At 42.7% G+C, this 14,737-nt stretch overlaps 1 protein-coding gene across 1 annotated transcript; it reads right to left on the bottom strand.

Moving 5' to 3' along the window:
- Positions 1-2,643: 2,643 nt before the first annotated feature.
- LOC107289247 (ATPase family AAA domain-containing protein 1-A-like) lies at positions 2,644-13,063 on the bottom strand. Its single transcript, XM_029284502.1, has 10 exons — positions 13,050-13,063; positions 11,517-11,715; positions 9,843-9,941; positions 8,515-8,635; positions 7,687-7,887; positions 6,924-7,030; positions 6,467-6,556; positions 5,547-5,597; positions 4,099-4,274; positions 2,644-2,743 (listed from the first exon to the last, which is right to left on the bottom strand). Exons 1-10 carry the CDS (start codon positions 13,061-13,063, stop codon positions 2,644-2,646), a joined length of 1,158 nt encoding a protein of 385 aa, XP_029140335.1.
- Positions 13,064-14,737: the final 1,674 nt, after the last annotated feature.

Below are 14,737 nucleotides of genomic sequence, written 5' to 3'. Positions count from 1 at the left end.
TTGCAAGCTGGACTGGTAAAAGAGGGGCCCGTAGCTGGTACGACGGTAGAAGCTTGTTGCGTAATTATTGGCGTAAATGTTCTTTAATGTACTTTGCTGTCTGGAAAGCTTTCAGATTCAGCGTCCCTCCCTGAATCCCTTGCATACCAATCAGGATGAGGCAAATCGGGTTAACCAGGACCACAGCGATGGCATGGGTGCAGCTGTCCTTCTTGTCCCCACGGTAGACCTTGGTTCGGAGATCCATCGTGTGTTGTTGGGCATCAGTGTACAGATTGTCTCGTATGACCAGACATTTGTGGCCACCCAGCGTCAAACCCTGAGTGAGGAGTACGTTTCTGTTTGTGCCAAGAAGAGCTTGGATTTCTGGTTTGGTCATTCTGGACAAGATGCCACCTTGATGGGCACGCAAGACCTGCTGTTGTGCTATGGAGATAACTGCGGCATCGCAGCACAAGCCATCTCTCATGAAATTGTTGATACACCCTTGCCAAGAAGTCATTTGGCAATTTGGGGAGTGTTGCCTTTAGAGACACCTTGTAGCTGCTTTGGAAAAACCCCAGGTCGCCTTTGTCAGACAGGCCAGTTTGGCTCTTCTGAAACCAAGTTTGGTTGGTTGGTTGGTTGGAAATCTTAATTTCCCTCCGTCACTCAGTATACCTGGCCCTAAGAAGATGAAATATTTAAGGTTCCAACAAGATAATAGCTGCTTGCTGAGTCTATTTCCATGCGCTGTTGATGGACGGATCTCAAAAATAATTGGCAATCAAGTTTTAGGACACAGACCCTTCAGCAGTTACTTGGTCTTTTCCAGTGTTGTCTTGGATACAACTACTTGGATACAAGTACAGGCTCCTAGCTCTTTGTTCTAGAATCCTGACAGTACTACCCACCTTTCTTGTGATGTCGTAATGCATCTTTTCCTGAAGGAATCGAAACAGCTCAAGTTGTTTTATGTGGACGGGTGCATATCCCATCATACTTTTAGCTAACAATCATAGTTTTTGTTTGGGTCTGCATCTGATAGTATACAAGTTACAAAATTATCCTTTTGAACCAGAAGACTTAGGACCAAGACAGGTTCCCTCAAATACATGGATATTGGAATCGTGATTATTGGGGTTCCCACATCAAGGCCACGAAGCACGCTTGGGTTCCCAATTGCCTATTAGTTGCTATTGTTGGGATTTTAACTGCAGTTGATTGATTGTTTCTTCATTTTTTTAAAAATTAATTTCGCCACCAGAGTTGCATTGTTCAAGTTGGGTGAGACCATGTAGATATTTATGGTGAGACCATAAATATTCAGGCGGGCATTTTGAAAAGCTCCTTTTTCTGGACCAAGTTCTACCTTGCAGCATGTTACAACCCCAGTTCCCCAGCCAGTTTCTTAAGTGGAATTTAGAATTTAGGATTGCTTCTATGATGGTGTATTTAGTTCCTGGCTCTCTCTTTAGTGGTTTTAGCAGGGTTTGGGCTCAAGCCCCCGAAGGAACTGAGTCTTCTCAGCTTGAAACCCAAATGTAAGAGTTGCAAGCACATTGGCCCCGTATATTCTGCAGAAACCTGGTATTTGGCAGCCTTCCACCTGCAGAGCAGGCTGAATTTCAGGCAAAAAGGCAAAGATGCGGTAAGGAATACTTTCCCCAAATCGGTGAGACCAGACTCTACTTACAACTTCTGACCAGGAGATGGCAGCAAACGGCAACCAATGAAGCTCAAACCCAGTACTGAGGGACAGAAGAAAAAAGGCTTATGAGGAAGTCAAGTATCATCATCCATGTATCAGCAACTTCTCAATTTTCTTCTACGTGAGAACAACTAAGTTACTTAACCTCTTTTCTGGGCTCCCCAGAGCCTTCTCTGACCACCCTTTAAGAAAGCGATTCACATGATTTCCTGCATTTTGAAGTGGAAAAATCTTCAAATACTGTGTTGTGAGACGTACTCTCCAAATTAAAATAAAAAACTTGGGCTGTGTTAAATTCTGTTTCTGGTTGAAAAAAAGCAGAAGCAGTGATTGGAACATTTAGCTGAGGCTTAGCGGACCCTCCAAAACTTAAGAGGCATTCTAGAAGAAATGAAAACTCAAGACTAATTGAAATTATTAACCTCGTACGCATCCACGAGTACACGCAAAGTCACAGGCAAGCAAAACTTTAATAAGTAATCGGCTTAGAACTGAAACCTGATTATTTTGTTGTGAGTTGTAGGAGTCCTTTTTCAACGTTACACCCAACTACAAAAGAAGAAGTGAAAAAAATGGTGTGAGTAACATTTCTATCCCAAATTATAATTAACACCGATACAATATTTTTTCTCTTCTTTTTTGCCCAGCGGGCCTGGCTGAGGAATTCTGGGAGTTGAAGTCCACAAGTCATAAAAGGGCCAGGTTTGAAGACCCCTGCTCTAACGTTACAACAGAACAGGGGCGTCCAACCTTGGCCACTCTAAGACCTGTGGACTTCAACTCCCAGAATTCCCCAGCCAGCCATGCTGGCTACGGAATTCTGGGAGTTGAAGTCCACAGGTCTTAGAGTGGCCAAGGTTGGCCATCCCTGCAGTAAGTAGAGCAATTGCAGTCAGGTTAATCCTGGCTCTCCAGGTTAGGAATCTCATCCAATCAGTCCAAAGCTGGTTCTGTCAGCGGGCTGAAGTGGCTCCTCTGGACTCCTTCATCTTCTCCAGGGCGAGCAGCAGGTCAAGCTGAGTAAGTGGTCTGAAGGAATTTTCCTCCAAGTCCCTGGGCATGAAAGGAAGGGAAGGAGAAAAGCTTTCTGTTAGATTATTTTTTCCTTCTAGAACTGCTCGCTCTTCTTTTCCCTTGCAACTCCTGAATTTTAGCTCATAACTGTCGAAATATTCTCATTCCTTATCAAGCTCATTCCTGAATTGGGATGATAAATACACCAGGCAGTTGCATCAGATTAAGATTTATTCTTCACCCAAGAAGAATGAGAGTAAGCTGTTAGGTGGATAGATGCAAAAAACCCCTCCATCCACCCCAGTCACCCAATGCCATTCTAAGATCATCCCACAGAAGAATTTCCTTCAGGTCTAGCCTTTAACTTTTGTGAGAATACATTTATCTATCCTCGGAATGTACACCTTGTCTCATTTCCCCGGACAAACTATCTTCAAGACCCTTGAACATTGAAGAGTAAGGAGTCAACAGCTCTTGAGGGAAGCAAAATGAGACATGGATTCTGAGCCTCAATAAGAGTCTAAACCAGTGATGGCGAACCTTTTAGAGACCGAATGCCCAAACTGCAACCCAAAACCCACTTATGCATCGTCAAGTGCCTGGTGGGTGTGGCCCATTGGCTGGGTGTGGCCCATTGGGTGGGTGTGGCTGCGGTGGTAACGGCAGACTGGGTGGGACTAAAAAGTTCAATCAATTTCAACTTTGCAAGGTCTTCTTTTTCCCCGCAAGAAGTTGAAATTGACTGATTGAACTTTTTTTTTTTTGCACACGGTGGCGGAGGACTAAAGCGAAAAGGTTTTATAAAACCCAGCTGAAGGCCTAGGACTGGGGCGACGGTGCACGTGCCCACAGAGAAGGCTCTTGAGTGCCGCCTCTGGCACCCGTGCCATAGGTTCACCAGCACTGGTCTAAATGCTCAAATAAAATATTCTAATACAGGTCGTCCTTGTCTTACGACTGCATTTGAGTCCAAAGTTTCTGCTGCTCAGTGAGACAGTCGTTAAGTGAGCTTTGCCCCATTTTATGGCTCTCCTTGCCACATTAGGAACACGCTTATTAAGTGAAGCTAGCTTCCCCGTTGACTTTGCGTGTCAGAAGATCGCAAAAGGGGAATCTGGAACACTGCAACCGTCGGAGTTGCCAAGCGTCGGGATTTTGATCACATGATTATGGAGATGTTGCAACAGTCGTCAGTGTGAAGAGCGATCCTAAGTCATTTTTTTTCCAGTGCCGTTGTAACTTTGACTGGTCACTGAATGAACTGTTGTAAGTCGAGGACGACCTGTACGGTATTCTATAAAATGTTCTAATGTTGCTGGAATGCAGCAGCACCTGGCAGCCCAACCCAGGAAGAGTCGGGGGCGAATGGGGGAAAAAAATGAGAGACGACTTACGTCTTCTCCTCACTCCCTCTGCGGTGCAGCAAGCGGGCCACCTGCCTCATTTGTTGTTTTCGGACGTAATCGCGCACGCGATACGTGGCGGCATCCCGGCACAGTTCCCACAGATCACTGCCCGAGTAACCACGTGTTCTCTCTGCCAGCTCTTTCAGGCTCACGGCATTGCTCGTCTGAGAAAAACCACCAATAAATGAAAAACTCGGGTTTCTTCAACGATTTTGCCCCTATTGTCATCTCGCCTTCTTTCAGGCAACTCAGAGGTGGCTGTGCTGGAAGAGAGGGCACTTCCTGACAGTGAGGACAATTAACCAGTGGAACAGCTTGCCTCCAGAAATCGTGGGTGCTCCATCACTGGAGGTTTTTAAGAAGAGGTTGGACAGTCACTTGTCTGAGATGGTCTAGGTCCGTGATGGCGAACCTTTTAGAGACCGAGTGCCCAAACTGCAACCCAAAACCACTTATGTATCATCGGGTGCTGGGTGGGCGTGGCCCATTGGGTGGGTGTGGCTGCAGTGGTAACGGCAGACTGGGTGGGACTAAAAAGTTCGTTCAATCAATTCCAACTTTGCGAGATCTTTTTTTCCCTGCGAGAAATTGATTGATTGATTGATTGATTGGACCGTTTTTTTTTTGCACACGGCAGCGGAGGCCTAAAGCGAAAAGGTTTTATAAAACCCAGCTGAAGGCCTAGGACTGGGGCAATGGCACCATCGCTCCCTCTTGTTGACAGGAGCAAAATGTTCTTGCTTTGGTTATTGAAATGGTTCATTCTGATTGTTCCGATAAATCCATCAATCGGAATAGAGCTGGAAGGGACCTTGGAGGTCTTCTAGTCCATCCCACTGCTCAAGCAGAAGACCCTGTACCGTTTTGGACAAGTGGTTGTCCAGTCTCTTCTTAAAAACCTCCAGTGATGAAGCACCCACAACTTCTGAAGGCAAGCTGTTCGGAAGTTTCTCCTTAATTCCAGGTTGCTTCTATTCTATCAGTTGGAATAGACCAGTTTATTAAAGAAAGAGTTGTGTTGTGGAAGCTGTATTACATGCAGGACCAAAGCAATCTGTGGCTAGGTCCAGAGTTAAAACTAAATGTGGAAGCCATCTCTTCGTGATGCCCACCTTATCTCCCAAACAGTAGGACATAGGAAACAACATCTAATGGGTCTCACCATAAATCAGAATTGAGAGCTTTGAATGGGTTTTTTTAGAATTAAGCCCAGGGCAGCCACAGACAGCCTGAAAGGACTACCTATGGGCATCCATTGTGTTTAAAATGTGGGTTTTATTGTGGAAAAGGTTTATATGAATAAACTTAACTTGCAGTTCTGCCTTGAAACCTATGATTGCACGACAGGGATGTTAACATTCCAGAAGAGCTTTTGTACAGCTCTTTCCTTTAATAACATTTAAAGTGAAAACACGCGAAGAAAGCTGGAAACTTACATTTTCTCCAGCAAGAATTAGCTTCAGGATGTCTTGTCTTTGCCTTTGGGTCTGTCGGAGCAGAGAATGGGGTTGAAAACACCACATCAAAGACGACGAGAGATAGAGAAACAGAGATAGCGAAATCTGGTGCCTTTGAATCAGTCTTGACTTTTGGCAACTGCCTGGATAGGTCCCTGCAGTTTTCTTGGCAATATTTCAGAAATGGTTTGCCATTGCCTCCTTCCTAGGGCTGAGACAGAGTGACTGGCTCAAGGTCAGCCAGCTGGCTTTGTGCCCTAACCACAGTACTAACCTGGCTGCCTCTCTATTTTTCCTATCTTCCTATCTGTGTCGGAGCCATTTCAAATATGTTCTCAACCTATGGGTCGCGACCCCATTTGGGGTCGATTGACCATTTCACGGGGGTCACCAAGCAAGGCTGTCCGCCATTTTTTCCCCTTTTCCGGCGGGTGCCTTACCTCCCTTGAGCTGGGCCAGCTGGTGGTCGGCCTGCTCCGTCTCTGCCGCTTGCCAGCTACGCCTCGGCCGGCGCAGGGGACGGAACCACACATGTGCGGGGCTCCCGGGCAGGGAAAGTCCTCGACTTACGACCGGTTTAGTCCTCGACTTACGACCGGTTTAGTCCTCGACTTACGACCGGTTTAGTCCTCAACTTACGACCGGTTGGGGGTCGCGGCATTAAAAAGGTTGAGAACCACTGTTCTATATGTTGTTTTCTGTGTTTCTGCACTTATTTTTGAGGCCATCTAAGCCTCCCTGCCACAAACGTTCTGATTCCAGGTACATTCTCCCTGAAGAACCTAATGGGTTGACTGACTGGATCTTGCAAAGTCCATATGGGATGTGAGGTCTTACTATCCAGCAGTGTGGATGGATGGGGAAGAGAGTTTGTGGGAAGAGAAGTCACGTCTACTCACAGGTAGTGCAATATGAAAAGTTGTTGGCATTCTCCTCAGGATGGCTGGGTCCACATCCTGAGGCCTATTGGTGGCTCCCAGCACCACTACCTGAAATAGATAGATAGATAAATAGACAGACAGATAGACACAGACATAAACACCAGAATTGCTGATTGTGTCAACCCTCTAAATGAGAAAAAGTGCTATTTTTTCACTGAACATCCACACTTATATATGCTCTAGAACTTTATGCATTGTTTATTTATTAGAAAATGTATACAACTAGCCTTCAAGTGACCGTGTAGTTTTATTTGTGATGTTTTAACGTTTTCTTTTTTCAGTATGCTGGTTGAGCATAATGTGCAAAGCAGGGAAGTACACAGAACTATTGCTCTGGTGGAAGAATGAATGGTCCGTATTTTTAATGCTGGCTTGGACTCCATTTGTATTGATGGATCTAAGTGTCAAGCTTTACCTGGCAGTCAGACGCCGTCTGCAGCCCGTCCCAAAGGCTCATGAATTCTGCTTTCATCATAGCTGTGGCTTCGTGATCAGTTCTGGAGCGGTTCCTCAGGAAGGCATCTGCCAGAAATGGGTAGAACATTAAAAGAATAGTTCAGCCAAGTTGAATTACTGCTTTTCTCCAGATTTTAGCCTGTTTTGTTCAGCAACTTTTGCTTTCTCTTTCACTCCGTTCTAAATCAGGAGCAAAATTCAGTGGAAATTAGGTTTTTCCAAAGACTGAACCGTTGTTTCTTACGGTACGATCTTATTCTACCTTCTCTTAAAGGGTACTGACACTAAGGATGACAGAAGACAAATCCACAGGTTTTTTTTTAAACCTAGGATTTAAAAATTCACCCTACCCTCTTTGGGATCTTTCAGGAAGAAGAGAAGAATAGAACGTTAATAGAATATCATGGATATATTACAAAATGGCACAAGCAATAAGATGGCCATTCCTAAACATCTCAGTTTTCTTTTAAAATAAAAGGCAAGTACGTATTGCTAAAATATGAGTGATTTGTCCAAGCATTTATTAAAAGTCTGATTCCCTACCCATCAATGCCCCATATCACTCCTTTTTGCTATTGGAATAGTTTTCTATTTTAATAAAAGCCTACTTAATGGGTTCGACGCAGTATTCCTTAGGGTAAGTTTTTAAAATCAAAGCTGATAATGACGAAAGAACATTAAATTACAGTACATGGTACAAAAACCACAGACTGAGATCTTACCTATTTCATCAATAAAAATGATGCAAGGTTGGATTTTGATTGCCAGAGAAAAAACAGCAGCGGTGAGTTTCTGTGACTCCCCATACCATTTGTCCATCAAGGTGGATGCTTGAAGGTTGATGAACCTGCAGCTGGATGCCTGGGCCATTGCTTTGGCAAGGAGAGTCTTGCCACATCCTGGAGGTCCATACAGTAAGACACCTAAATAAAAGGGAAAGTCATAAGCCCATATTGTTTTCCTATCACCCAGCTCCTAATGAAGTATGGGAGCTTGTCAGGATTCTGATTTAAAGGCTAAACAGCTTATGTAATGATGTAATGTGGATGATGCAATAATAGGAATGACTCAGCAGGTGTGTGTATCCCTTTAAGAGTCTGAGTATAAAAGGGAAGTTTTTTGCTGGAGTCTCTCTCGTCGGTTTGACTGCTGTAATTGCTGTGTATTGGAGTTTTCTGTTTCACCACGTGTATGTATTTTATTTCTAGTGTATATTTGTAGATGTAATGTAGTATAAACCACTATTTAATTACAAACCACTGTGTACTGCATTTACTCCTGGGTTACATAAATACATAAAGTGAGGCATGGCTAAATTAACAACTGCCTTGCTTAACAACTGAAGTTTTGGACTCAGTTTGGTCATAAGTCAAGGCCTACCTGTATGTGGGGGCCTTCCTAAATGCTTCTGTTTATTTGTTGACATCAATAGACAACAAAATAAAAATTACATTGACATGGGATAAGCAGAAGCTGGAGGGCAGGGCCTGAAATGACCAGTCTGCCTCTGGACCTTTCAGGACTCTAAAACAAAGACTTGCCAAGGATACCTTTTGGAGGCTGGCAGAGCTTGGAGTGCTCAAACAAGCGTGTCTGTTGTAATGGTAGGATTACGGTGTCTCGAAGTTCACTGACCAGCTCATCTAGGCCTGCGACATCGTTCCAAGTGACCTGCAAATTGGACAAATTTGTGGAGGGCTGAAATGAGAAAGAGGTTCTGAACCGTTTAGTAAGAGCAGCTGGGTTCCAAACCTGGCCAAGTCCAGATTTTGGACTTCAAATGTACTTGCAGTTCTCCTAACTCTCCTTCCTTCCTTCCCTCCCTCTGACTTTTTCTCTCCATGAATATTTAAATCCGTGTTGAAGGCTACCTCAATGGGAAAGTCTGGTTTGGAGTAAGTAGAGGTAATTTTTATTGTTGATAGTGAATTATTCTTCAAATCACTTTCAGTTTGATAGATATAGTATTCATACACTCTCTGAATAATAGATCGGATTGTCACTCCCACCCTCTTTTAAAAAACAAGAGGTGTCCATAGGATAGGTCCAAAAAGTGGAATTTCCTCCACAGTCTGTGGACACCTCTTGAAGAGAGAGAGAGATGGATGAGCGTCATGGCATTGGACCTGGATATCTCCGAGACCGCCTTCTGCCGCAGGTTACCTCCCATCGGCCGGTACGCTCCCACAGAGTGGGTCTCCTCAGGGTGCCGTCAGCCAGACAGTGCCGGCTGGCGACCCCCAGGGGGAGGGCCTTCTCGGTGGGAGCCCCCACCCTCTGGAACGAACTACCCCCAGAGATCCGGGTGATCCNCAACAAGCGGGATTGGCCTAGGGAATTTTAGTGGGGTTTTTAAGGGTAATTTTAACGACTAGGCCTTTACAAATATTTTCTTTTAATCTGGTTTTAATATTGATATTTGTTGTAATGTTGTTTTATAAGGCTGTCAGCCGCCCTGAGTCCGGTGAGGAGAAGGGCGGGATACAAATCAAATAAATAAATAAATAAATAATGGAAATTCTGCCTTTCCCACATCACTTTAGCCATGGATGTCAGGTCAATGGGCTACTGTCAGAACCACCAACTCTCTTCAGGTCACCATTTGGTCCTCTGGACTCTGGGCCTCTGATCTGAGATCCAGTCCTATTGCGTCACCAAGACCACATTGATGGCAAGCCAATCTAAATCCAGCATGGATAGAGCCTTCCTCTGTCTGTCCTTTAAGTAGACTTTTCATGCTACTGCCAGCATCCCTTTGAGTTTGCTCAGCTGCCAATCAAGGGCTAAATTGCTCTTTCCAGTTGCCCAGCTAACTGCAGATAGAACCACAAGTCACAGTTGATGCAGGGACAAGGGAAGGAGCAGCCCTCCCGCTTACCTTTATGTCCCTGGGAACCACCAAATGAGCTACAATGTTCATCTCATACTCCGACAGCTTCACCTTTTCTATTCCAATCTGCTTCATCAGGTCTTCTGCCTGTCCAAGGAGATTAAAAAGGGGGGGGGAGAGTAAATTCAGGTGTATAATTTAGCTTGACATGGCACTTTCATCTTAATGAGCTAGAGTTACTGACTTGTACTTACTATATTCAGCACAGGGGCCCAGTACGGCTTCAGAAAATGATTGTGGGTCTTCATAATAATGAGCACAAAAGAAATGTAATTAAAACCGGTCTAGTGAATTCTAGATGGTCACCAAGAAGCTTTTTCAGCAGCATCAAACAGGAAATGAGAACCCAGCACAATTTTTTTTTCAAGGAAGGCCCACTTATAATCACTGTTCAAAAGATCAGAAGCCTCTTTGTAATTTTTTTTCTTATTTTTTCTTATCTATTCACTAGTATAGAAACTCAAATTTAACCTGACATTTCCTTAAATGTTTATTTTCCTTCTAAACTCTTGCATTACTTTTTTATATTGGGTTTTCCATTTTCAACCACTTTGTCGTGTTTCGTAAACTTTGACCTAATTTTATTATAGGTGAGCAATCATATTTCATTGATGTCTCATAAGTGCGTGGACATGAACATATTAAAAAACTAATGAAATAATGAAGACTTGTACGCTCAACATTTGCTTTGGTTATCTAGTGTTATCTTGTTAAAAATGTCTTTAAATATGCATATGTATATGGAGAGAGAGAGAGAGAGAGAGAGTCCAACTTGTTTTTAGTTTGTATCATATACAGTATATTATGTGTAAATGAGTTTTCCCCAGCCTGACTCAACATTCTAGCCAAATTTGTGGAACTGTAACCTCAATGCTTCTAAATATATCAGTCTGGGGAAGGCTATTATAGAAAGCTTAAATGCATGACAGGAAGACTGTGACAATTATTTCCTGGAGGCAAATGTTCAGTTGTTGTTTTTTATCACCACATCTAGAATAACACAAATGAGGAATGCCCATTATTAGAGATGTTCTAAACCAGGGGTCTTCAAACTTGGCCCTTTTATAACTTGTGGACTTCAACTCCCAGAATTCCTCAGCCAGGCATGCTGGCTGAGGAATTCTGAGAGTTGAAGTCCACAAGTCATAAAAGGGCCAAGTTTGAAGACCCCTGGTTTAAACTGTTTTCTCTTGTGCAGTAAGGATTGAAACAAACATTATCTCCTAGCAAGCTATCCATTAATTTCTGAAGCTGAGTCCTTTGCTAGATCTTGAAATTATTGGTAATGCTGTATGCAGTTTTGTTATGCAATATCTCGCAGCATCTCTACTCTTCTGGCTCTGACAAAGCTAAACATGTCCCACTCTTCTCTCTTCCCATAGATACCAAGCTCCCGATTTTTCAACTGAGCTTCATCTCAGCTGTCACTGCCTATGACTCAGTGTAGACTATAATAGTTGAGTCGATCCAATTCCCTGGCACCCATCACAATGTTTTTGTTTCTACTTTTTTTTTTAAAAAAAAGAGAAAGGCAACTGAGGACACAGCAAATGAGAAAGAGGTAAGAAGGACCACTTGTCAAAAATTTGTCAAAAGCATCATTAAACAGGGGCTTAATTTTAACCATGGGAACCCAGCCACAAACATACTTGTAGTACATACTCTTTTCTTCAACTGGATTCTTTGCTTCTGGGCAGGGTCTAAGGCATCTGAGACCCACTTGATACTGAAGTAGGTGGTAGCTCCAAAAACAGCCACGCGGAGAAGAACAAGACATACTTCATTACGTGTTAGGGGACGAGTCAAGAAGTCCTTGGACAGTTCCCCCAGCAATATCTCCAAAGTGTTTCTAGCTCCCAAACTGGAACCTAAATTAAAATTCGAAATTGTATGGAGACAGGAGAGATTAGAATATAAAGATAAACTCCTGAAGCCATTGCATCAGCATTTAGTACTGCTGTTGAATTATAAAGTTAAATTATAAATTAAATTATAAATATATAAAGTACTTTGGATCATGCAATATAGATTCTTCAATTATATCTTTGCCAATAATTTACTTAGTCTCATGCTATAACATCAGGAGAATGAATAATAGGTCACCAATAGAGTGTATATGTTATCTGGGGGAAAAAATCCCAGATTACACTCTTAGAACGTCCAAATAAGATTTGGATTTCTTGTCTAAAATCTTGGAGGGTTGTAGTCAGTCACTAAAATTGAGTTAGATATAGTTTGCTCCATGTAAGGCAGTCCCAACTGTTTGGGTTCTCACAATACTTCAAAGTAACTATGTTGGTTTGATTTGTAAGACCTATTAAGCTACAAAGTAGACAATTATATTCCAGCCTAATATGTTGAACCAGTTTAGATTTCTAATTGTGGGTATGTAAAGATTTATGCCATCACATCATCACCATCATCAATCATCATTTTATAGTCTGCTGGTTTCCTAAGGACTCTCGGGAGTCTACAGATGAAATGAGTAAACAAATACAAATCCTAATGAAACACAATGTTAAAGTAACCAAACCAAATTAGAATTGTTAGTTATAGCATATCCAATCCATGGGTCCCCATACATCATGCTTTCCCAGCACGATGCTATGTGGAGATGTTGGTTTGTATTGTTCTAAAATAATATAAATTCTAAAATAGCTCTCTTAGCAGAGGGTCAGGAGAACTGCAATTAAAAGAGAAAATAGGGCCAGGGAATCTGATCTACATCAACATCAAATATGGGCTTTTGGCTCAAGAAATAGAAATGCTGATTTAAATAAATAAGATTAATACGACATCGGGAACCCTTTTGAATATGTGGAAGATATATACATTGATTATTTTTATAATTGCACTTTAAACCTACCGGTAAGCCAGCCAAGGTTGGACACTTGACAAGCCCTGTCTTAAATGAGGGTATGAATGCTCTCCGTTCTCTGACTTTGTAACATTCAGAATAATAATTGAATGCCTCCATTTTGCTATCCATCTTTGAGTGTATTTTATCAAAAGGTAGCTTAAGCAGCTAGGTCACTCTCTTGCTCAGCCCAACCCACCTCACAGGGTTGTTGATGTGGGGAAAATAGGAGGAAGAAAGCATCTTAGATATGTTCACCATCTTGAGTTATTTGTAAAAATAATAAAGGCAGAATACAAAAAAAATAAATGTCCAATGTCTGCATCAGGAAACTGTACCATCCCTGAGCCATGTTGCGACTTATTCGGTGTTGGCTTTAACGTGCTTGTGTGAACCGAATACAGAAGCTTTCAAATCGGGCCGTGCTCTTGTTGCAACAAACAGAGAAGCTGCTTGTGGTTTATGTAAAATAAATAAATAAATAAAAAACACATAGCGGTTTAGCATAGCCTGGAATTCACATCAGCAGCATTACAGTATACTTCCCCGTGACCTCCAAACAGGGACATCCTTGGAGGATGGGAAGGGGGGGATTCAAAGACAAGACATCCTGTTTTAATTGAGATCTCGGGGGTGGGGTGCAATCTTATGGCGAATTGGGAGGGACAGATTAAGGTCAATAATCCCGGGGACCCGCTGCTTTGGACCCCTAGATTAATGGCCTTAATCTGTCCCTCCCAGTTCGCTACAAGATTGTACGTGCGGAATCGGCGGGAGCGCGGTCGGGCTTCGGTTGCTGACCAGGGTGCTGAAAAGGGCTGGGATGAGGCCGCAGCGCGCAGCGGCCAAATAAAAAACAGAAAAACGCTTTGAGACTCACCCATCCGTCGCTCTCGCTGCCTCTCCAGTCGGCTGAACCTCCTCGCGTAGAAACAAGAGCCGTGGAAAAAACCCTTCCCACTTCCCTGCTCCTGACTTCTGCGCATGATGATGGGGCTTGGAATCAAAGGGCTGCCCGCCTATGAATGGAACAACCCAGGTAAGGCTAGAGGCGAGCTTTGCTTTGGGGTTTTAACAAGCACCCCCGTTTTAAGGAAAAAAACGTCATTGGTAAAATCGGAATTCAGCCCACGGGTTTAAATCTCCCTCTGTGGACTGCTTGTCTGACTACTCAGAAAATGCATAGGCTATAGTCTGTATGTAGGTGTTTGAGAAGTTCCTAACAAGCCATGTCTATTCAGGTTAATTCAGAAGGAAGAACAGAATTCAGTAGGATTTACTCCCAAGTTCTTGGCTAAAGATATCTTAGTTGAGGAACATTTCACGCTGAAGCAACTTTATCAAGTTCAGTGGGATTTTACCGCCAGGTATCATAAGAGAATCCTATCTGTATTGTATAGATAATCTTGAAGGTTGAAATCTTATTTACCTGAGAATATGTGCAACTGAACCAGACAGAATTTAACTGAACACATTCAGTTGACAATATCTTGCAGATTAATTTGAGATCCTATGAAGGGAAAACCCTAGTATCTAGCATGTAGGGAGAATGCTTTGAGATAAAGTGTATTTCTTCAGGGTTAACAGTTCCTTACCTTCTTTTTTAGGGTTACCAGACCTGAGTTTCAAGAATCCAGATGACTAAATGGCAGAAACATGAGAGTAATTGTTTTTTTTTTTTAATTTCTTTGTTGCTATTTAATGGTTGCCTGAGTTTTTGCAATCTGGCTTTGCACATTGGTTGCCACTTTTTTGTTTTAAAGGGTTTGCTGTCAGCATTTCTGCTTATGCAATCATATAATTCCCAGTTGAGTAATTCAGATTCATAATCACCCTGGCCTAAGAAATTAAATTACTCTAGAATAATTGATTCTTGAACTTGGATGACTCAATCAGTTGCACAGTCATAGCTACCATCTTGACTTTTTTGACCGAAAGAGAGAGAGGCCTGCCTTGGTTTCTTGTAGCTTTGACAAAGCATTATTTTAACAAATTCCATACAATCTGGTTCATTTAGCTCATAATA

The sequence above is a fragment of the Protobothrops mucrosquamatus genome, unplaced genomic scaffold, assembly GCF_001527695.2.
Source record: "Protobothrops mucrosquamatus isolate PMUCROS unplaced genomic scaffold, P.Mucros_1.0 scaffold659, whole genome shotgun sequence".
Lineage (NCBI taxonomy): Eukaryota > Metazoa > Chordata > Lepidosauria > Squamata > Viperidae > Protobothrops > Protobothrops mucrosquamatus.
The sequence above is the reverse complement of the archived record's forward strand: the minus strand, read 5'-3'. Positions and strand labels throughout refer to the sequence as shown.

Bases quoted from the DNA above. Each gene is read 5' to 3' on its own strand.
- LOC107289247 (XM_029284502.1), bottom strand. The intron at 9,942-11,516 runs GTATGTACTACA...CTCCTTGGACAG, and splicing joins GAATCCAGTTGAAGAAAAGA to GCAGAAGACCTGATGAAGCA. The intron at 4,275-5,546 runs GTAAGTTTCCAG...GGTTTTTCTCAG, and splicing joins TAATTCTTGCTGGAGAAAAT to ACGAGCAATGCCGTGAGCCT.